The sequence below is a fragment of the Taudactylus pleione genome, unplaced genomic scaffold (assembly GCF_031769625.1).
Source record: "Taudactylus pleione unplaced genomic scaffold, aTauple2 ptg000218l, whole genome shotgun sequence".
NCBI classification, from domain to species: domain Eukaryota; kingdom Metazoa; phylum Chordata; class Amphibia; order Anura; family Myobatrachidae; genus Taudactylus; species Taudactylus pleione.
This window is the reverse complement of record NW_028284620.1, coordinates 13,299,262-13,321,208: the sequence shown is the minus strand read 5'-3', so window position 1 is coordinate 13,321,208 and position 21,947 is coordinate 13,299,262. Positions and strand designations below refer to the sequence as shown.

General features: G+C 44.7%; 2 protein-coding genes across 3 annotated transcripts in view; one reads left to right on the top strand and one right to left on the bottom strand.

Annotated features, from left to right (window-relative positions):
• UFSP2 (UFM1 specific peptidase 2) overlaps window positions 1–269 on the bottom strand; it is a 46,476-nt gene extending 46,207 nt beyond the window's left edge. For both annotated transcript variants that reach the window (XM_088478823.1, XM_088478824.1), the window contains exon 1: window positions 124–269. In XM_088478823.1, the coding sequence (XP_088334949.1) occupies window positions 124–126 (3 nt within the window). In that variant the 5' untranslated portion in view covers window positions 127–269. The remainder of the gene's footprint in view (window positions 1–123) is intronic.
• A 159-nt stretch (window positions 270–428) lies between these two features.
• On the top strand, window positions 429–17,930 carry CFAP96 (cilia and flagella associated protein 96). Its single transcript, XM_088478822.1, has 8 exons — window positions 429–603; window positions 1,788–1,918; window positions 6,252–6,471; window positions 10,379–10,516; window positions 10,597–10,672; window positions 12,588–12,767; window positions 15,224–15,390; window positions 17,750–17,930. The coding sequence occupies exons 2-8, from the start codon at window positions 1,822–1,824 to the stop codon at window positions 17,793–17,795; spliced, it is 924 nt and encodes a 307-aa protein (XP_088334948.1). The 5' UTR covers window positions 429–603; window positions 1,788–1,821; the 3' UTR covers window positions 17,796–17,930.
• The last annotated feature ends 4,017 nt before the right edge of the window (window positions 17,931–21,947 follow it).

Here is a 21,947-nt window from a genome sequence, read left to right as displayed (position 1 = left end):
CATGAAAGTATGCCCATGGTAGCTAATGCTATAGTACGCCCATGGCCGCTAATGCCACAGTATATGCCTATGATGGTTAGTGACAGTATGCCCATGGGAGCCTATGGCACAGGAGTCACTCACCATGCCTGCTGCTGTACAGAAGGGGATCTACCCTGATGGTGTGGCAGCTGTTAGACTTCAGAAGGTACCGGCACAATCAATGACAGCATCATTCAGCGACTACACTGACTGTAACATCAATAAGCATGCCGCGTTAACCACGCCCGGCAATGACTTCAAGTGATTTTATTGGATAGTGCTTGATTAGCCCCGCCCATAAAACAATTCTTTACCCTACGAAATGTCGTCATCTTACTGCGCATGCCTTAAGCGTCAGTGATGCTGGTGAGGCCATGTTCCTTAATCCACCAATGCTGCCTGAGGACTGTACTAAGTGTGACAGCGGGGGGATTCGGTTACCCATTACATTGTGTGAAAGAGTCTTCTCATCACCGAAACATGCGCTTTCCCGTCTCCTTGGCAACCGCTGCCAACACACGCTCAAGAGCACAGACACAGGAGCCCTGCGGACCAGGGGGAGCTAGAGCCGCAGGGGAGCAGGTACTGACTGGCAGAGCGCTGTGTGGGTGCAGGGCATCTGGGGTGCATGAACTCCTAACCCCCCGGCCGGGAGAGAGCATATACTGCCAGGTGCCAGTCTCCCCCCAGCCTTGGGCACATACACATATCAAATTAGGATCTCATGAAGACTATTATTTATTTATCAGTAAACCTGAAGATTTAGTAAAATGAATGCTGACATCAGATTATTTTAAAGATGATGAAAGTAGTAAAAAAAAATAATTATATATATATATATATATATATTAGTACAAGGAAGTGGCACTCATAGCATTTGTCAAAAATTCAATCACTTCTGGAACAAGGTCATCAGGAGTCAGGACGGTTAAATAACCTTAAATTAAACCTTGTTCCAGACGAGATTTATTATTTTACAATGCTATGAGTGCTGCTTCCCTGTACTGTATTTATCCTTCTGTGAAGAGGGCGCCGGCAGCAGTTGTGTGTATAAATAATTTTTTTTTTTTACTAAGACACGTAGGGGCATAGGAGAAATTATTTAATTGAACAAAACATTTTTTTCTTTCTCGATGGTAAAAGTCCTACTTAGAATGTCAAATGTTTTTTTTACCACACAACTCCTGTCCGCTAGCAGCTGAGCTCTATAAAGTGTGACTCCATATACTGCAGCAATCCTCAGTTCCTGAACGAAATGCTTGGGGGAGGGTGTGAGAGTCTGGGGTCTCATTGTAACTTTTCGTAACAGAAAAAAAAAAAATGCAGATGACATTGGCTATAGGGAATACAGCTTTCAATACATTCCAGATTGTGCCCCCTCAATATCTAATACCTTTAGTGTGATAGAATGAAATGTTTCATAGTTTACATGCTACTATATATTAAAAAGTATTGTCTGCCATCTAAACATGACATCACCAAGCCAGTCTGTGCCATTCAGAATGACACATGCACTAGTTAGTTTGTGTTAATTATGTATGATCCTTTGCCTTGTCTAGTAAATAATTCCTCAGCTCTGACACTTTCAGTTTTTACTAACGTCTGACCACAAGGCTCACATTGTCTTGGAAAGGAAAATATCTACAGCATAAAGTTAAAAATAAAAGTCACATCTATTTTATCTTAGCATATTAACATATAATTTTATTGTCTTTCTGTTCTGGATTTAAACTTCCTGAAATCTGTTTTTCTGCTATTTTGTTTAGGTCACAATACAATTTATCTCAGCACTGTACAACAATGCCTATGGAAGGAAAATCGGATATGGACAGGATTGGTCTGTTCCATGAAATGGGCTACATCAGTATAGGAGACAAATATGTCACTCCTTGCTCTAGTGAGTATACTTCAATTAAAGTTTAACATATGTAATGCTCCCTAATGGCACAAGAGTGTGCAACTCAGAGCAGTGGTGTAACTTCATCCCAGGTGCCCGGAGGCAAGATAAATGTTGGTGCCCCCACCTCCAAATTAAAATTTACCACCCCCCAGCACCTATGCCAGCCCCAGCTGCCGCCCCGCTATGCAGTTCCTTTTATGCAGTGCCCCCTTCGTGGTTCCCCTATGTAGTGCCCTCAGTAGAGGTCTCCCTATGCAGTGCCTGCCTATGTAGTGCCCCCCAGTAATGGTCCCCTTATGCAGTGCCTCCAGTAGTGGTCCCCCTATGCAGTACCTCCAGTAGTAGTCCCCGTATGCATTGCCCCCAGTAGTAAGGGCCCCTGTAGAGCCCCCAGTTGTAATGCCCATGTAGTGCCCCAGTAGTAATGCTCCCTGCAGTGCCCCCAGTAGTAATGCCCCTTGAAGTGCCCCCAGTAGTAAGCCCCCAGTAGTAAGCCCTCACCCCGCGCACACCCATACAAAAAAAAAACAATACTTACATTAAACACCGCTCCAGTGCCTGCTGCCGTCCGTCCCCGGCGCCCGCTCCTCGGAACTATGGGAGTGACGCTGCAGTCAGGACCCGGGATTGACTGCGTCCTCACTACACCACCGGGGCCTTATAGTCTGACGCCGGGGATCGGCAGCAGACGCTTCTGCTGCCACGAGGCCAGTGTACCCGGCTGCTTAACACAGCTATGGGGAGGTAGGCTCTCCCCTGGCAGCTCCTCCCACGACCCAGACACAGTACCTACGAAGGGTTTCATTCGTCTGGGTTGCTTCGCCCACCCTCCACGTGTATTTGCGACGCTCACGGTCCCCGCTCAGTACGCTCTGTAGCTGTTGGTCTCAGGATAGTTTGGGTCAGTCTCCCTGTATCTCTCCCTTGGTTAAGGTATATAGGGCCTGATTCAGACCCACTCGCAAGCGGCTGTCCGCTCGCAAGTGGGTTGATGTTGTGCACTGCGCATGCGCACGACGGCGGGAGCTCCGTCGTGCACATGCGCCAGACGCGACGAGCGAAGGACTTTCCTTCGCTCGTTGTGTCTGATCAAAGGGGGCGTGCTGTCTATGTTGATTGACAGCACGCCCCCTTTGGTGGGCGTGCCGGGGGCGTGCCTCCCAGACGGGGGCGTTCCCAAGGGAACGCCTACCGTCAGAAGCCGGCCCACTGACATCACTAGTGATGCCAGTGGGAGTGATTTTGGCTCTGATAGAGCCAAAATCACTCCGGGCCTTGCGGTTGAAAAACTCAACCGCAGGCTCCGGCTCGCAGTGGCGATGGTCGCGATGGTCAAGACCATCGCGGCCATCAAACTGCACGCTCGTATAGGCTGTGGGTGGTGACCCACAGCTATACGAGCGTCCAGGAGGACGCTCCATAATTATGGATGGCGGCCCTCATTCAGAGCGTGCGCTCTGCTCAGAGCTTCCGGCTCTGAATGAGGGCCATAGTGCTCTATATCCTTCCATTCCTTTGTGTTTGTGTATGTCACAAGCCGCCGCACTGCTAATGCTGTGCAAAGTGAACGCTGGGCTAGCGTTCGCTGAAACTCCGCTTACCTCCTGTCCATCATTCTGGGGTCGGCTCGGATTGGCTCCTGCGTCCATGTCCTTCTGCTGTGAACGCTGCTCCGATGCCGGTTATAGCGTTTCATGTGTTTCCGGTTCTGGCATTGTCTCCTGTATCCAGTCGAGTATCCAGTCCTCCTGCTAATCTTGTATACCTGCCATTTGTGTCATCCAGGCGGCACAGGCCGCACCCCAGCATCCTCACTACGCAAGCCAGCATACTCACGCTTGTGTCAACCCGACGGCCAGGCCCGCCAAGAGCCGTGGCGGCCCCGGTAATAGGGGGCGTGGCCTACTCGCAGGAGGCGTGGCCACGCCCCCTTGCCGAGAGAAAAAAAAAAGATTTTGCGCTGGGGAGGGGGGGCGCTCTGAGCTCCCTCAGCCCGGCGCAAAGCCAAGGGGGCGCGATCAGTGTGATCGCTCCCCCGCACAGGCATAGGAGACTGCTGTGGCTGCTGCTCAGCAGCCACAAGCAGTCTCCAACTGCAGCTCAGCACACGCTGTGTGGGGGGGCGGCGCCGTACCCGGGCCCCCGCCGGGTCCCTCAGGAAGCTTGGGCCGGGTAATCTGTACCCGCCCCTCCCCCCTCTCGGCGCCCCTGCCGACGGCACAGGCCGCACGCCAGCATACTCACGCTTGTGTCAACCCGGCGTCACAGGCCACACTCCAGTTTCCTCGGTACGCTAACCAGTGTACTGCGCTAGAGTCAACCTAGCGGCACTGGCCGCACTCCAGAGTCCTCAGTACACAAGCCAGTGTACTCGCGCTTGTGTCAACTCTGCGACACAGGCCGCACTACAGCAATACAGTGTCCTTTGTACGCAGGCCAGCGTACTTCCTGCAGTCTTCTGTTACAACAGCCAGCCAAGTCACTTCCAGCCCTCAAGGCTGCTACTCGCCCAAAGGCCACAGCCAGCCAAGGCACTTCCAGCCCTCAAGGCTGCTACTCGCCCAAAGGCCACAGCCAGCCAAGTCACTTCCAGCCCTCAAGGCTGCTACTCGCCCAAAGGCCACAGCCAGCCAAGGCACTTCCAGCCCTCAAGGCTGCTACTCGCCCAAAGGCCACAGCCAGCCAAGGCACTTCCAGCCCTCAAGGCTGCTACCTGCTCAAATTTTAAAGAAAAACCTCTAAACAAGTCGCCTAAACTTGAAAATACATAAACAACAAACACAGAGGTAATAACTCTTTGCGCCAATTATGTTCAACAAATGTTCTTTTCTTTTCTATTTCTGAAGATTTTCTTCCACATACATATCTCTGGTTCGACCCAAAATTACTCGGTACCGAGAGACAGAAAAAACCACAAATGTAACGTGTTATAATAAACAGAAATGTCAATCCCAAAAGCTTGTGTGTATATAACACCAGTGTCCTTTAAATGTGAATGAACCACCGTGTTTCCACTCCCGTTATTCTTATGCAAGAAAAATGATTCTGCTCACATTTATGCTTACATAAAACGTATGATGATCCTCATGTAAAGGTATCTTTAATTTGACTAAACGACCATATATCCTCTAATGTGATATACCATGCCAATAATATATATATGGATGCTCACACAGTCCTTACATGGAGCTGAATGTGCGTACTCCTATCACGGTTTCTTTATGGCCTTTACGATTTGTCCTCAATCACAGCAAAACCATGTAAACAAACACATGAAAGCTTCTCATGATGCAGTATTTCCAAATAACAGTTTTATTAAGTTAAAAACAGAAAAAGGAGAAAGATTTACTTCGTACCAGATGATGGAAAACAGCGATCAACATAACCATAAACAGCTGCAGAGCCCGGGTACTTCCAAAGCTGGAAAGGCTCTGGATCGACTGGTAACCAATGTATTCAAAGGCTGCATCTCATCTTACTGGCCCACAGGCCACAGCCAGCCAAGTCCCTCAAGGCTGCTACCGGCCCAAAGGCCGCATCTTATCTTCAGGCTAGCAGGCTACAGCCAGCCAAGGCACTTGCAACCCTCAAGGCTGCTGTACGGCCCAATGGCTATACCACATCCTTCAGGTTCACAGGCTTTAGCCACTCTAATCTTAAGCTGCTACACGACCGCATCTAGCCAAGGTAATACTCGTCCTCAAGGCGGTTGCGGGACTATACCCTACTAAGTTATACCAGAGGCTTAACAGTGTAGTTGATCTAGAGTCGATTGGAATTTCTGCCTGTCTATTATAACTATCACTGTTTTTTTTCTCTCCATCCTCTTGGGGTGGAGGTTTTTCTCTGAGTACTTCATATTTATTAAGATTTTGTGAAGGCTGCCACATAACATTGCAATTATTACCTTTATTGAACATGTCAAAAGATAAAGGGAAATGGGAGGGTGAGCCACCTGTGCTGGTTTCATGTAAATCATGTATGGCTTATGTGTCCCCTCAGGATGTAAAGGAAGGTTTGTGTGTTGTCTGTTATAAAGAGCCACCTTACCAGTCCGGTTTACCTGTCTCAGGGCAAGAGCCATCTTTGGACTCCTCTTTGTCCCAAATAATGAAGCAGGTTGTGAATCGTATGGCTGCACCTACGATGCCTCCTTGGATGGGGTGTCCACAGTATGCTATATTTGCACCTCCTATGCATCCTTCCTGGAAGGATGTTTATGGCCATTCTAGTCAGACTATGGCACCATCTAATGTTGATAACAGACCGGTAGTGACTAAGAGGTCTCCTCCTTTATAATCAGTTGCTTACCACATATGTATTGTTTCAGAACCGTTTAATGAAGCGGCAAGTAAGAACAGACAGTTGCTTCCTGGAGGCTCCAAATCCATGGCTAACACATTAGGTGGTTACTTTGATACACAGTTCAAAAGAACGTTTGATGGTGAAGCTTACTCTGACCCATTCAAACAAAGAAGGCAGTACCGCATGCAGCAAGCCAAGAAGAACCTGGGGAAAGCCTTCCTTCCGTCTAATGGGGTAAAAAAGCCGTAAGTCAAAGAGTTCAATATATTCAAAGTCCAACACAGTTTAATTTTTTTTTTTATTATAATTATTATTTATACACAAGAGCCAGATATACTCTTCAATGACTTCCAGATATCTTATATTAGCTAAAAGCCCCTGGGTTTCGGTGCCTGAGACCCCCAACCCTTCTCTATTGTCAAATGTATAATGCAGCTTCAATATCCGGCTGTAATATATACCAAACCAGTACTTCCCAAACTTCTTAAATCACAGCACCCTAGAGCAGTGGTTCTCAAACTCGGGGCCTGATTCAGAGCCGGACGCTATTTGCGGACGGTCGTTCCAAAAAAGGGGCCGGCTATTTAAATTGAGCGCTCGCTCATTGCAGTTTGTTGACGCCTCTATGTCTGAGCGAGCGAACGAAAAATGCGCTCGCTATTTTGTAAAGATGCTCCTTTGCTGTTCGCATCACACGTCATCTCCGGTATTTATTTGAGTAATCGGGTACATCGAAAGGCATCTGAACTGCTCGCAGTGCTTGTGGTAGGTTTTTCTTACCGCTATTACTGCGAGCAGTTCAGGCTAAAAGACAACCAAGTGACGTGGTCGATGACGCTCCTTTACTAATTATGCACTCCCATTAAACGCCCTTTTTATCGCTAGGCACGCCTGCGTTCGGATCTCCACTCCCCCGTTTTCAAGCACCTTCCCCTGTTACCACCCACAAACGGTACATTCTGTCAATCACATTAGCAGCCCCTCGCTGTTTTGCGAGCGCTCGATTTCCGACCGCAATGACTGGTTTGCGCATTAAGACCCATACTCATGCGCAGTTGTGCGAACATCGCTCATAGCAAACGAGTGTCCACTTATGAGCGGCTCTGAATCAGGCCTTCGGTCCGCAGGACCCCACACAGGTCACGTTTTCCAGGGCACACAACAGGTGCACAGGTGTATTCATTACTTAAGGTGCATACACACGTAACGATTTTGTTACCAACGATTTTCTGAACGATTATCTGTCAGATTTTTTTTAAAGTGTAATGAACCATTTTTTGAACTGCTAACGATTTTGTAAATTCTCTTAATGAAAATCGTTCAGTTGGTCAGTCAGAATAAGCTACAAATGGGAACGCTCATGAACGATAATCGTTCATCGTTATAACTCAGAAACAGAACGATAACGACATTGTTATAGTTAAATCGTTCAAAAAATCGTCACGTGTGTATGCACCTTTACTGACACATTTTAAAAGATCCACAGATGGAGCTAATTATTTCACTTTTGATTCTATGAGGAGACCTGGAAAACAGGCACTGTTTGGGGTCCTGAGGACCAAGTTTAAGAACCTGTGCCCTAGAGCAGGGGTGGGGAACCTTTTTTCTGCCGAGGGCCATTTTGATATATATAACATTATTTGCGGGCCTGGTGCAGGCCACGCCCCCTCCGTGTGATGTCACACAGGGGCAGGGCCGCAATCGCCGGTCATTACAGAAATGCCAGAGCATCCTGAGGATGCACCAGGAAGCTGTAAGGGCAGCGGTGTGACCATCTGAATTGTCCTAAGGACGCTCCAGGCGGCACTGCTGCATAGATTCTGGCTGCAGGGCACCATTCCAGGCACCCTGCTAGTCAAATGAGGCTAGCAGAAAAAAACTCCAAGGGCCAGACCAAATGACTCCGGGGGCCTTATACGGCCCCCAGGCCTGAGGTTCCCCATCCCTGCCCTAGAGTATCAGCATTTTTTCATGGCACCCCTAGGCCAACAGTTTCTTTGAGAAATTCTGGAGAAATTATTCGATCAAGTAAATTGTGCCTACCTGTCATCCTTCGGTTCCGTTATGTGGTGGTGGAAAGGGTTGTGCTTCTGATTGTTGATATGTTATGATAGGCAGCCACCAGCACTGGATTTTCCAGTCACATTGACCACAAATTATTTGATTTGACCACCAAGTCGTGACACCCCTCCAAGTGCCCCACAGCACCCAGTTTGTGAACCACTGTATCAGGCAAAAGAAGTGGCATTTTGTAGAGACACCCATTTTGCAAAAGATACCAACAGTCTGCTATAAAAATTGTCCCCATCAAATCCTCTACTTACATGTTTCTTGCAGTGTAATGCCTTCTCTTCTTCTCTAATAATTGTAGCCAAATGCCAGGCCTCTGCAGTACTATGAACAAACTGTATGTCCCTCTGTATGTTATCAGCAGACCTCCCTCCCCTGCCTGGCACCAGTCAAGGTAAAGGAGAGAGGCCTGGGTATGGTATGTGTAGCATGTGATGAAGGTTGTGCCAGCAAGTGTGTCCACAACCTCCGTTGCCACAGATGAAAATGCTGGCAGTGCAGACAAGTGCGCAATCCTGGTTGTGACTAGAAAGTCCAATCAAGTTTTGAGTCCCAAAATACATGGGATTATAAACATAATACCAATAGGTCAGTCTGAAGGTGGCTACAGACCTCAGCAACATATCCGCCAACCCAGGGATCTGCTGACCGAGCAGCAGATTGGTAAGCCAATACACACTTGCCAATCTGTCGCTCTATGTGTCTGTGCAGACATCACAATTGGGCGGGCATTTAAATTTGCCCGCCCAGTTGAGATGTCAGTCCCCAGCAGTCCCTGCACACACAGCTAGATGTGCCGATATATTGGCATTTGCTGTGCTGCAGAGCAGATGTGACGTGTGTAAACGACGACGTTCGCAGACATATCATCTGTACACACTGGCTGATGGACTACAGATATAACTCCCGTTCAATGGACCTGTGTGTACCCAGCATGAGACTCTGAGTCAATCACTCATTAGTGAGTGACTGACTTAAGTACAAAAACAGAATAACAAGTGACATACAAAGAATATAAACTGTACAAGATTCTCTAAAATAATAAAGAAATAAAACAGAATATTCTGTAGCACGCTTGCATAGGTTTCTGCAGTGGGAAGACGCACTAAATGTAGAATGAAGACATGCATTGAGGCATCTTATACACCTGAATCTCCCATTAGTAACAACTTTCCTCTTGTAGTCACTTGTTAATTTGTAGTGACTGCAAATTAGCCATAGATTACTTTTTATTCTTACAACAACCCAGACATCAGTCTTAAATGCCATACCTGTGCGGAGTTTGTATATTCTCCCTGTGCTTGCGTGGGTTTCCTCCGGGTGCTCCGGTTTCCTCCCACACTCCAAAAATATACTGGTAGGTTAATTGGCTCCCAACACAAAATTAACCCTAGTGTGTATGTGTGTGCGCATGTGGTAGGGAATATAGATTGTAAGCTCCACTGGGGCAGGGACTGATGTGAATGGTAAGATATTCTCTGTAAAGCGCAGCGGAATATGTGTGCGCTATATAAATAACTGGTAATAAATAAATAAATGCCTGAAATCGTATATGTTCATAGTTCTTTGCACATTTATGATACAAAGCTTATAATTCCTTTAAACATTCTCTCAAACAATTGTCTATAGAGACCACACATGGATGTGGTGGGGGTGAGCTAACTGGGGTCAGAGAGTTGTTGGTCTCCAGATACCAGCAGCAAAAAGGGGTCACATATCTGAGCTTTAATATGACTTTTCATACTTTTGAAAAACATTTATTCTATTTACAACAAGCCATCATTTTGCCATTGTCGTTCTGATGAAAGCTGGCAGTCACAATGGGGTATGCATAAATATGTCTACCTATCGTCTTCATACCCACCATCTGGGCATTCTAAATACAGGTTAATTTGCAGAGTACGCTGGTTGGTCAGAGACTTATGGAACATCAGTAGGTAGGAAGTAGTTGTAACCTGATCGCAGATTTGTTGCTGTTATTGCTTTCGCTTATAACTGCTTGAGGGTTGCTCATAATTTCACGAAACCGTTGAGATATGATAATATTTACTGTGATGATAATTATTCTTGTATTATTTTTAGGTCTGGAGTAGGCAGCTTTTATGGTACACTCAGCGGTCCAATCCCGGCCTTTAGTGCTGAAGTCAAACCAAGGAAATCCTATACTGCACCAGGGAAAAACCTCTACACAAACCCCCCTAAGCAGGGCACCGGATACGGGTAAGGTACTGGATGTCATCTGTTATACTGTCAGCTTCTCATTGTACTGCCCATTTACTTTACTGATTTCCTCTAAACAGGTATTCCAACCTCACCATAGGAAAACCTTACTCCTATTCCTCTGATGATTATGACATATTGAAGGAGCTGATGAAGGTACGATACAGTAATGATGCTTTGTTCTTCTGGCCTCCGTCTTCTTCCCATCTTTTTACCTTTCCTCTCTCCATGTAACATTGCCTGCTAGAAGAATGGAAAGTCTCCCATCTCATGTCAGCAGCTGCTAAATTCTGCTATTCTACTTTTGGACTATGCTGGCAAAGCCAGACTGTTTGATTCGAAGGAGACCCCAAATAACAATTGATAGGGCTGAATAACAAAGGGTTTGCCACACAGGTACATTGTCTACACACATTTGTATACTTTTATTGCATTCATATACTGGCAGAAAGCAATGGATGGATTTCATGTGTCTGTTACATAGAGCTAAAATGTGTGCAATACAGTCATTGCCATGTGCTGGTGTACAAAGGGATTAATGGGCAGATTCAGGGGTGGACACTAAATAGATTCGGTCGCATCTGACCAATGTTTTTCCATCTGCCCATGTACAGACATCAGTGGATCGATAGTCTGCAGCTGTTTGGGGACGGGAAGGGGGAAGCATATAAGAAAACGTGTATATCGTCCCCGTTTTTGAGGAGTGCCAGCGCAGATTCACTGGCCTCGGCAGCTTAGTAGCAGTGGACATTCTGAGTAATCTTAAGGTTATTCAGGTGTCCGATGGTCTTCTTGATGTTGCCAATGGTGATCCAATGCTGGTGCAAGTTGTTAACATATTGATGGGATGATGCCTTGTGTATATTTGCTCCCAATGTATCTATACAGACTATTTGTTATATTATTCTATAAAGCCACATTTGTATGTTCTACTCTAAATGGGACCCTAATGCCGTCTACACTTCAGAACGGTGTGTAGCCGACCGATCCAATGGACAACGGCACCCTGCATTGGCAAGTCCATACACACTTGCACGAGGCAGTAGGCGATGGCGCAATGTAGGATGCATCGCACCTGATATCTTCTGATTGACCATGCAGTACGGCCAACTAGAAGATATCGCATGCAACTGCGGAAATTGAGCATACACACTTACTGATATGCCCGATTTATCGTTCCGATTGGCCAGGAACAACCAATATCGTTTAAGTGTCTATGCACCCTTAGTTTTTGAGTCAGTCATTAAATTGTGCATTCATTTATTTGCAACATTTATGTTAAGAGACAAATATCACAATGATCATTCATTGTATTTCCATTCAATGCATTTATTTTGAGAAATGTTTACATAATGTTACAATAATTTACATTGGTACAATTATTTAATGAATCGTAGAAAGATAAGTAATTTTTCTAGTTTTTTGTATGAGTAATCTTTCATCTGTATACTGGCGGGTGTATTTTTACAGATAAATATGACCAGCAATTTTTAGATGGGGTTCAACAGAAAAATAAACTGTTACAGATGTGTCCTCATACATTTAGCCTCAATGCGCCATACAGTGTGACTTGCTTGGCATGAGCTGCCAAGTCATGTGCTACTCTGCTAGCGTCACTGGTATATCTGTGTGCACCCGAGTCTGTATATGAACCACAACAGAAGTTGGAATTTAAAAAAGCTGCGGTCGCTACATTGTAGCATCTCTTATACAGATTCAGAGACTCTGTCGCACACAGATCTACAAGTGTTGGATATCAAATTAATCCGCAGTCTGCTGGCGCATCCTATTTGCATCACATTGCGACTTAGATGTAAGGACACAATTGTAAGTCAGAAGGAAAGTTTTAATTAATTGCAATTAATAACTGATCATTTCTCAGAAAAGTAACATGACCTCTTAACCTAAATTTCAAAATGACATAGCTCCCTCTATGTTGTCATAAACTGCTCCTCAATTTATCATATCCAGCGCATGCGTCATTAAAATGTGTGTCTGTTTATATATATATATATATATATATATATATACACAGATAATGTTTATCGTGTATATGTATTCTACATTGCAGAAAGAATTGGAAAGTCATAAATCAAAACTTAAAGATGGTGCTTTCAGGCTGAACCTTTACCCAAAGGAATATTTTGACCTCAATCCTTACCGGTCCGACAAACCTTTACCACCACTGAAGAAAAAGGAAGAGAAGTCTCCAAGCATAAAACCATTTAAGCCAAGCTCGCCTGCTAAAGTGGTAGGTGTAAAAGATTGGTCGTGTCACAATATTTATGAGCATATATGTCGTTAAGCGCATACAGTAGGTGTCATTTACAAATTGGAAAAAGTGAAACTCAAAAGACTTTTTTGATCTTTTATTTATTTCATATGTTTTTATGGAACGTTTACTGCATGTGTAGCAGTGGTGTTGGAGGGGTGTGGGCAGATTGAGGCATTTTGTATACCAGCGCTGTCCATCATTTAATGGTAGTGTCCCACTGCCTTTTTTTTTTTAAAAAAATGTTTTTATTGAAGTCAACAAATACACTCTGGTACACAAGCAAATATGACAAGAAACAATGACATAATCACAATTTATAGCATACAGTTCACTTGTGGTTTGAGGTAATAATCTTGCCACAATTTTCTCTTTTTACCAATCAATAGAAAATTAAACAGTAATATATTATAGTGACTTCAACCATAATAGAAGAAATGAAGGGGGAAGAAAGTAGATGGGTGTGGGGGGGGAGAAGTATAAGAAGAGAGAGAGGAAAAAAGGAGAAAATAAATAAATAAATAAAAAAAGAGAAGAAGAGGAAATAAAGTGGGATGGGGGTTATGAGCCATGCACTCCCAGGGTCAATCCCTCACTACTCTACTCTTGTTTATGTGGGTTTTTTTTTTCTCTTAAGTGTACGTTATTGTGGGTCTTGTAGCAGTATTCTAGTTTCATACCATTGTGTTGATTTGAAACACTGTTGTATTTGTCTTTTAATCTCAGGATTTAAAGCCTCAATAAAGCTTTTCCAAAGTAAGAAGAATTGTTCTGCTTTCTTTTCCTTATTGATAGAAGAGTTGACCCAATCCATTTTGAAAATATAAAATAATTTCTCTTTGAACATGGTTACTGAAGGAGGGGTAGGAGCAATCCATTGTTGCAGGATACATTTTTTAGCTACAGCCGAAATAATTAATAATAATTTTTTACAACCCTTGGAAACTCTAGTTGTTCCTGGAATATCCACTGCCTTTTTTTTATGAGCGCTTTACAATTTACTTTCCTGCGGCAATTTTCTGCTAATTACTGAGTAATTTTCTGGCAATTCTGAGTTCTGACATGCTATGAAAAGAACAGCTACACATTGATACTAAATGACAGATTAGCTGTGTGTGTCTATAACATACAATCTATATTAATAGTGTCACATTATCCAAGAGGGCTGTATCTGCTTGGCTATATCGCTGCCAACTGATCACATGAGGAAAATTGCTGGAGCGACATCCTGCAATAGTATTTCTTTTGATATCTATGGGAACGTACTTGGGAAGTTTCAGTAGAGATTTTTCTGACCTAATTGTTGCAGAAAGAGTTTGGTTCTGATTTCCACTTGAGAGCAAAGCAAAAAATCCAAGTCATTTTGTACCTAGAAGAAACCATGTTCCAATGCAAGGGGTGTCAATTCATTTATATTTTTTGTATGCAGGGTAAATACTGGCAGTTATTCCATGTACCCCACAAATGCTGGACAGCAAGAAAAGAGTGATCCACACTGGCGCTGCCTAGTAAACCCAAAGCAGCTGTATTGGAAGCAGTCACCTTCCTATAAGAGAAATAGAATAGTAGAAATAAGGATATAGCCCCAATAACGGTTGACTAGTATTAAAGATAAAATGGATAGTAGCAATAAAATAAAAAAAAAAAAAAAAAAAAAATATATATATATATATATATATATATATATATATATATGTCCTCCTGAGCCAGAACAGCACACACTCCAAATGTAGACAGTGGGAGTGCACAGCACATATCATGTTACTGTGTAGGGCAAAAAACGAGCTGGCACATCCATAAAGTGAAAAAATATTTAATCCCTCACAGTTCAAAATAAGCATCCTCCAAAAAATTTGCATATTCGTGAAAGAAAGGTCAGGGCATAGGGGTGACTGGACACAAAAAAATGTAGCATGTAACGACACTGACAACATCCATATGATACTTATCGCAAGTCAAACCCCAGCATGTAAGCCTGACAGCTGTTTCGGTGTTTACTAGGACACCTTCATCATGGGCAGCCTGCCAATACCACGTTAGTTAAGTGGTTAAGCAAGATGACTTACGGTGGCTTTCGCTGTGGATCCGTGACTGGAGAGATGGGTGGTACTGGTGTGTCTGGGCAAAATGCAGTCTAATAATAATCTAGTCATTTTGGGGTCCAGAGAAGTCACCGTGTCATCAGTGGAAGGTGCAAATATGTGTTTTTGAAAAGTAAATTGTTACGTGGTGTGAAAGGGATCTGACCCGGTTTGGAAGCATCTTCTAAATTAGATGATTACAGAATGCAGTTCTCCACCATAGCGCATGGTTTACCTGTGGCACTCCTCCTGTTATGGAATAGTTTCTGGGACTTATTGTTCAGGCCACAGGTTGCCTAAGCCTGGTTTACTGATGCATAATAAATGTATTTACCGTATGAATTTCACCGACAGGCTGGTGGCATGAAGGCTGGAACTTTTGACCCTTATCCGTCTCACTCCAATGATCTTTATGGGAAACCAGTTACGAAAAGTGCAGTGAAAGGAGGAAAGACATTCCAGCCTCCAGCAGGGTCCAAATCTTACCCCATAAAAAGTGTTATGGCAGCACATGTTCTAAAGTAAGTGCATGTATATAACACTGCTGCACTATAACAATGATGTTTTCTTCTTTCTGACTGATGAAAAACTTGTAGGTTTAATATAAATCACATAGGGCCTGATTCAGAGTTGGGCATACAGTAAGATCGAGCAAGTAAGTAACTATGTACCTGGACAAACCATGTTGCAAATACATACATTTTGTTTGAATGTGGTGTAAATACAGGCCACAAATGTTGGACAGCTTTATTTTTGCAATTTAAATCTCAGCTTGGATACCCCCCTCCCAAAGCTAAATCTCTCTGCAGATTTTACATCTGCCCCCCGTCCCCCCCCCCCCTGCAGTGCAGCATGGTTTTACCAAGATGCACAGTTACTTGTTCTTTTTTACTGTATTCCCAACTCTCAATCAGGCCCATAGATAATAATTAGAGTCTATAAATGTAAACTGTTGCAGCATGTAGTCAGACTCCTGGATGGATGTACAACATGGAATCCAGGGGTTAAGTGGTGTGTTTGACAACAGTTCAGACGTTATGTCCATCTATGGGTGGACAAAGAGTGTGAGCTCCCCCAATTTTTCACTAACTAGCTCTAGACTTGACCAGCAACAACTGGTGAAACCATAGTGGGGAGACCAGCAGCGTGGCGTGGTCCCTCACCATCATTCCTCCATACCCAGACCAGTTAGCTCCAGGGCTGGTATCTCCTAGAGAATGTGACCCACAGAAAACTCATGTGGGCCCCCTTCATGGGGGTATAACCAGCCAATAGCAAAATGATTCTTCCCAGGGCAGTGGGTATGTAGGTATTGAATAGTTAATAGTATTAATAATATTGTTTTTGCTGGTTCACTACAGGTCCCAGCGAGCCCTGTTATGCCCAATTTTAAGGGCTGTCAGGTCATGTCGGCACTTGGAGAACCACAAGTGCTGGCCCGCTGACCTCTGTAGTGCACCTATAAAGGAAATATTCAAATAAAAACAGGACACACACACATATCATAACCTCTTTAATGAAATAAAACACACCCAGACCCCTCTTTTACCTATTTATTACATGTGTATTCCAAGGGACAGGTCCTCTTTGGTCCAAGTAGTTATCCATGTGTATTTAGCAAAACAAAAAACCAATGCGACTTTTCCTTTCGGGAGCCGGACATTTGAGAACATTCTCATAGGAATGAATAGGACCACTCTGATTTGGGCGAAAAGTTAAAACCACTGCTTAGTAAATATATCTCCAAGAGAAAAAAATAAGCTTCTTCATTTAGATCAGTCCAGCTCAACAAATGCTCTATATTTCTTTAATTAGGCTTATTAATAGTGAGCAGGAACTAGAGTTGTATAGTCTGGAAGTCCAGTTGGGTAATTAGCATGATGATAAGGATAATGGAACTGATGACACGGATGCAGCTGCACCCAAAATCATGCTTACACTACAAAAGGCCCAATTGCGTACATGTGGCAACTATCATAAGATGCATGCAGGTTGCCCTAGTAGCATATGTGCCCAGATTACAATACGTATAGATCACATCTACCGTCTTGTGTCTTGTGAAATACACATTCATTATTAGGCTGCAATAAATATTAAAAACCCATGTACACATCAGATACAATACATCATATGCAAATCTCCATCGTCTTTATAAAACCACAAACCACCCTCCCCTTCAGAAAAAGCTAGACTACTCCCAAATAATGGCACGAATTATGGGCATAACTATCATAGGTGCAAGGGGTGCAGCTGCTATGGGCCCCAGATCTGAGGGGGGCCCGTCTTCCTTGTCAAACTTACATGTGTTATAAAAACTTTTCCACCATTGGGTGACATAGGGCCCTTACAAACTTTTGCAATGGGGCCTTCAAATACCTAGTTACGCCCCTGTCACTATCTCCCATGTGCCAGCCTGCAACTGTTTGAAATTGCTTGAATGTCCCTTCCCTTCCAAGCGGAAGTATGCATAAGTACCAGAATTGCTCTAATCCGCATAGCTGCACGTGTGCACACATATTCTGGATATACAATTGGTGTTAGCGTCATTCTGCAGCAGGCGTGATCAGGTGTGGGACATTAGAGAAAAAAGTGGGGAGTTCAGTTTTGATGACTAAAAGTGGGTATCTTTATTGCTAAAATTGGAAATGATCTTGCTATAACTCAAAAATATAGATCTAAACTGTTCTATGGAGATACTCGTTGTGGTAACAATGAGAGGCCCTGCACACACCTCTCTACCGCCTTCCAAAATGCTAATGTAAGTAGAAAGTCTGAACCTTTGATATGGTAAACATTAAAATGTTATCAACATTATATAATTAATGATTATTTGTAAATCTATTTTTCGTTTTACCTATATATTGATTCTTTTCTTTGTAGGTCAGTGAACCCAATGAACTACAAGACTGTGAATCTAATGTCATAGTAAATGCCAATCCAGTGACCAGTAACTTACAGCCAATATACAAGTGACAACACAAAGACAATCCATCTCTCTTGCAGTTTATATTTTTGTAAACCAAGTTTTTTTGGTATAACACTAACAAACTCTCTTCATAGATACGTGCTTATTTCTTTTTGGTGATTGTGTAGTACTTTCATAAAACTATCATAGTTGTAGTATAGCCAGTGACAACCTATGGATGTCACAGACTTCAGTCATCCAGAGACCACACAAGCTGCCTGGAAAGTGTTGCATGTTTGCTTTTCATGCCCTGCATTGATGGAGCTATTCAATTCAGAGTGCTGCTTAGTCCGACTAATGGTTTCTTCTCATACGCGCACGCAGGGGGGGTTTCCGAGTACCCAGAAACCCCCCCTGCCCGCCGCTCCATTGCCGCGCAGTGTGCCTACACAACATTTTTTTTTTTTTTGGAAGAGAAATGAGCCGGAGCTCAGGCTGTTCCTGGCTGGGCTGGCTGTAGGGGGAGCTGCAGCGGTAGCGCGCATCTCCTCCCTGATAGTTCCCAGGGGGGCACCAGCATTGTTGGGAGGCTGAGAGCTGCTGCTGAGTGAAAGAAAGTGCCCGTAATCCCGGCGCTCTCATCCAGAGCCGCACCGCACAGGTCTGTTAAATGTTCACATGTGGGTGGTGCCGGCGGGGGGAAGGGGTTTGTCGATGAGGGGGATCTTTAATAACTGATGCCAGCACTTTATTTAACTGGCTGCATTCAGTGTGTATCTGTGTGTGTGTAGGCTTTGTCAGTGTGTGAGTCTGTGTCATTGTATGTGTGTATGTTTTGTCAGTGTGTGTGTCATTGTCAGTGTGTGTGTCATTGAATGTGTGTAGGCTTTGTCAGTGTGTGTGTGTCGTATGTGTGTAGGCTTTGTCAGTGTGTGTGTGTCATTGTATGTGTGTAGGCTTTGTCAGTGTGTGAGTCTGTGTCATTGTATGTGTGTAGGCTTTGTCAGTGTGTGTGTCTGTGTCATTGTGTATGTTTGTAATGGAGGACTCAGTGCCGCCTTTTTATTTATTGGAGGGGATGAACAGCTACACATGGTATATTTCATATAATTAAACTACGGGAGGGCACTCCTGAACTTTATTCAATTCAACCTGAGTGCCAGACTATACAACAGTCTTTATACAGTATACATAAGAACTAAGCAGACCGCTCAGTCTTGAACATACAAGAAAACACAATCAGATACAGGCAGCGCTCTTCGGGTACTCGATAATCCAATCTTGTTAATTCATTACTGTGCAACGTTTCAGATGCATTGACGAAAGATGTAATAAATGCATCTGGAACGTTGCACAGTAATGGATTAACAAGATTGGATTATCGAGTACCCGAGGAGCGCTGCCTGTATGTGGTTAGATTTTTTTGTCATTGGTTTAGTAACCAAGTATTGGAAACCCCCCTTTCAAAATCCTGCGTTTGCCACTGCTTCTCGCATCCTCCTGATGGTGCGAGGAGAAATCCGATGAAAGTGCTGGCCGTGAGGCTGTTTTCCTGTTTAGCGCGGCGCTAACAGCCTCACAGCCGGAACTATAATTGCGAGAACCAGCATTCTCCTACTAAGCAGCCAGGTAAAGTCACGAGAACCAGCATTCTCCTACTAAGCAGCCAGGTAAAGTCACGAGAACCAGCATTCTCCTACTAAGTAGCCAGGTCAAGTCACGAGAACCAGCATTCTCCTACTAAGCAGCCAGGTAAAGTCACGAGAACCAGCAATCTCCTACTAAGCAGCCAGGTAAAGTCACGAGAACAGGCATTCTCCTACTAAACAGCCAGGTAAAGTCACGAGAACAGGCATTCTCCTACTAAACAGCCAGGTAAAGTCACGAGAACAGGCATTCTCCTACTAAACAGCCAGGTAAAGTCACGAGAACCAGCATTCTCCTACTAAGCAGCCAGGTAAAGTCACGAGAACAGGCATTCTCCTACTAAACAGCCAGGTAAAGTCACGAGAACCAGCATTCTCCTACTAAGCAGCCAGGTAAAGTCACGAGAACAGGCATTCTCCTACTAAACAGCCAGGTAAAGTCACGAGAACAGGCATTCTCCTACTAAACAGCCAGGTAAAGTCACGAGAACAGGCATTCTCCTACTAAACAGCCAGGTAAAGTCACGAGAACAGGCATTCTCCTACTAAACAGCCAGGTAAAGTCACGAGAACCAGCATTCTCCTACTAAACAGCCAGGTAAAGTCACGAGAACAGGCATTCTCCTACTAAACAGCCAGGTAAAGTCACGAGAACCAGCATTCTCCTCCTTCTGTTCCCATGTGAACGCCTCTGTTTGGGGCCGGCCCCACTGACATCACGAGTGATATCAGTGGGAGAGATTTCGGCTCTGTTTAAGCCGAAATCTCTCTGGGGCGGCAACGAGACCATACCACAAGGGTCTCGTCGCAAGCCCGATGGTTGCAATGGTCTTGACCATCGCGACCATCTTCCTGGCCGCTCGCTATAGCTGTGGGTGGTCACCCACAGCTATGCGAGTGGCCAGGAGGCCGCTCTAAAAAAAAAATAGCCCGGCCCTGATTCAGAGCGAGCGCGATTCAGAGCTGGATGCTCTGACAGATCGCTCGCTCTGAATCAGGGCCGGCCCTCTGGTTTTTCCTCCTGGCCGCTCGCATAGCTGTGGGTGACCATCCACAGCTATAGCGAGCGGCCATGATGATGGTCATGACCATCGCGACCATCGGGCTTGTGACGAGACATCGCTGATTCCTAGGTGGTCCTTGTGGTAGGGTCTTGTTGCCACAAGCCCAAGAGTGCTTTCGGCTCTAACAGAGCCGAAAGCACTCCCACTGACATCACTTGTGATGTCAGTGGGGCCGGCCCCAGACGGTAGGCGTTCCCATGGGAACGCCTCCGTCTGGGCAGCCACGCCCCCGCCCACCAAAGGGGGCGTGCTGTCACTCAACATCGACAGCATGCCCCCTTTGGTACGAGACCCGGAGTGACAGTTTTCCCGTCGCTATCCGGGTCTCGCGCATGCGCACCGGGCCACCATCGACCCGCTTGCGAGCGTATAGCGCTCGCGAGCGTGTCTGAATCAGGCCCACAGTCCGGCAGCAGACTGTCAGTGATTGATAAAGTGATTGGTAAAGCATCATGTTTAAAGTTCTAAAGCTGACATTGTGACGTTGCTGTACAGCGTATAACTACCTTATCATGTTTGACATACCTTTGTCCCAGCGCCGTAACAGAGCCTTTCTGCATCGGACACTCCCCCTGAGCACATGACTTCATGTGGAGGGGGAGGGGCCAGCAGCACTGAGAATTACAGCATTGCCAGAAGTATCCTCAGGATGTGCGGGGGGGCTGTAAGAGCTGCAGAGTGCATGTCTTGACGTTACGGGTGGCACTGCTGCACGTATTCTGGCTGCAGGATGCTTTTCCAGGTACCCTGCTAGCCAATTGCAGGGACCGTGAGTGTGCAGCGATGTTGATCATATGTACAAAATATAGAGCAGACTTAATAAGAGATAACTCACAAATTTCTCAAATCTGGAATATTTACAGGAACACGGTAACCTGTTTACTCATTTGGTGGGATTGTGTTCTAATACTGTATCTCATTTTGTACCGCAATTACCAGCAACCTCAGATGTTTGGCTCCCAGCCACCAACTCTTCTCCTTAACATTCCAATCAGGTCAATTAACAAATACACAAATAGATTGGTTATGCACATAAGTAACCAGGAAAACTCCTGGGGGTAAGTTTATTGAAAACCTTGTTTGACGTCAATTGCATTAGCTGGATATCGCCAGTGAATTGCTGCTTACAAAGACAGTATTTACTAATCATCCGATTTTTCTGTCTAAAACCTTGTTAGGTTTCCCCTTTACAATTGACTCTGCTGTCAAATAGAAGGCAGGATCCGCTGTTTATCTACGGCAGTTTCAAAGCACTGCATAGTATTATCTGTGTAGGCTTTTTATGTTCAAAAGTAAAGAAAAAATAATTACAAAAATACAATGTGCGGGGTCCCTCATCCAAAATCCATACTCAGCCTTGTATCTCTCAGCCTGGGCTGGTATTGAAAAAGAGGGGGATAAGCAGCATTGGGGTTCCCCCTATTTTACAAAAACTAGCACCAGGCTGAACGAGCTGGGGGAGA

Excerpts from the sequence above, each read along its gene's own strand:
- CFAP96 (XM_088478822.1), top strand. The coding sequence starts at position 1,822 with ATGCCTATGGAAGGAAAATCGGATATGGACAGGATTGGTCTGTTCCAT. Across the intron at positions 10,517-10,596 it reads AAGCAGGGCACCGGATACGG|GTATTCCAACCTCACCATAG; the intron begins GTAAGGTACTGG and ends TCCTCTAAACAG. Across the intron at positions 10,673-12,587 it reads TATTGAAGGAGCTGATGAAG|AAAGAATTGGAAAGTCATAA; the intron begins GTACGATACAGT and ends TCTACATTGCAG.